Genomic DNA, 1,352 nt, shown 5'->3' on the forward strand with positions numbered 1-1,352 from the left:
TACGCCACCGACCGCCCCGTCACCATCTTTCTGACTCCAGAATAAAATCTGTTGGTCAAAACTTTCACACAGGCGCTCTCGTTCAGCTCTGGTGAAGGCGTCCATGCAGACTTTGAGACACTTAACGCTGACATCAATTCGCCATCAGCATCATACATCCTGAAACTAGCCAACCGTCTCTACGGAGAAAATACCGCCAACTTCCTCCCGGTGAGTTTTCAGTTGACGCTTATCACAGATATTTAGATTGCATCAGTAACTTTTCATGACTGAATTGGTGTTATCTGCTCTCTTTAGGAATTCCTGGATGCCACACAGAAGTATTACCATGCAGACCTGAAGGCTGTTGATTTCATGGGGGCTCCAGATGCGTGCAGAGAGGAGATCAACGCCTGGGTGGAGCAACAGACAGAAAGTGAGCCTTTACATCTTAAGTGGACACAAAATCATCCCTATACTTGTAGCACAACCATTTGAGAGCATTCTCTGTGAATTAATGTTCAACGGTTGCTTTGCCTTTCCTTTCAGATAAGATTAAAGATCTTCTGAAGCCAGGAACAGTCAGTACTATGACAAGACTGGCTCTGGTTAATGCCATCTACTTCAAGGGAAACTGGATGAACCGCTTTGATCCCGCAAACACCAAAGAGATGTCCTTTGAAACCTATAAGGTGACTCAACTGAGCTGAAGTTTGCAGATGTAGAGATGTAATGTTTGAATACAGTCCATCTCAGCCAGATGTGAAGCTGAAAAACTAGCAATAGTCTTTCTAACATGATCCTTTTCTGTGTTTTCTTGCATATCAGAATGGCAAGAAGTCAGTCCAGATGATGTACCAGATGAAGAAGTTCCCCTACAACTACATCCCTGAGATTGGTCTGCAGATCCTGGAGCTGCCGTATGTGGACGAGGAGCTCAGCATGTTCATCCTGCTGCCTGAAAAGACCGAAAATGGCCCAGATCCTCTGCTGATGGTACATAAGCTAAAAAACGACTGCCTCAAAAGAAAAAGCAGTTTTCAGGGGGAAAGGTTCAAACAGTTCAGTGTTACTCTCCACAGGGTTTCTTCATTAAGGATCTAACAGCAGTGATGAGTTCTTTCTCATAAGTATTTGAAATCTAGCATTGTTCCCATCCACGTTTTGTAGCTCGCAGTCTTTTTCTTCCCATTCTTTGTTGGTGTATTGCAGCATGTATCCATTAGCCAGTGAGACAGATCAGTGAGATAGTGTGGTAGGCCTTTTTTGCACCTGTTAGGTAATTTTTTTTAGTTTTATGGCTCTTTGCTTTGGCTCAGTCTCTCTGCACTCTTATTGGCCTTGTTCTCAGCAGCTGTTTTTCAGTGAACAGC

General features: G+C 43.9%; 1 protein-coding gene across 1 annotated transcript; it reads left to right on the top strand.

The window, feature by feature from the left end:
- Positions 1-45: 45 nt before the first annotated feature.
- Positions 46-1,125, top strand: LOC113744766 (leukocyte elastase inhibitor-like; the record flags this gene model as incomplete). The annotated part of the gene is made up of 4 exons (XM_027275704.1): positions 46-210; positions 298-415; positions 529-671; positions 808-1,125. Coding segments are annotated over 4 exons (702 nt in total), but the record flags the coding sequence as incomplete, so codon positions are not given.
- Positions 1,126-1,352: the final 227 nt, after the last annotated feature.

The sequence above is a fragment of the Larimichthys crocea genome, unplaced genomic scaffold (assembly GCF_000972845.2).
Source record: "Larimichthys crocea isolate SSNF unplaced genomic scaffold, L_crocea_2.0 scaffold15977, whole genome shotgun sequence".
In the NCBI taxonomy this organism is placed as follows: Eukaryota; Metazoa; Chordata; class Actinopteri; family Sciaenidae; genus Larimichthys; species Larimichthys crocea.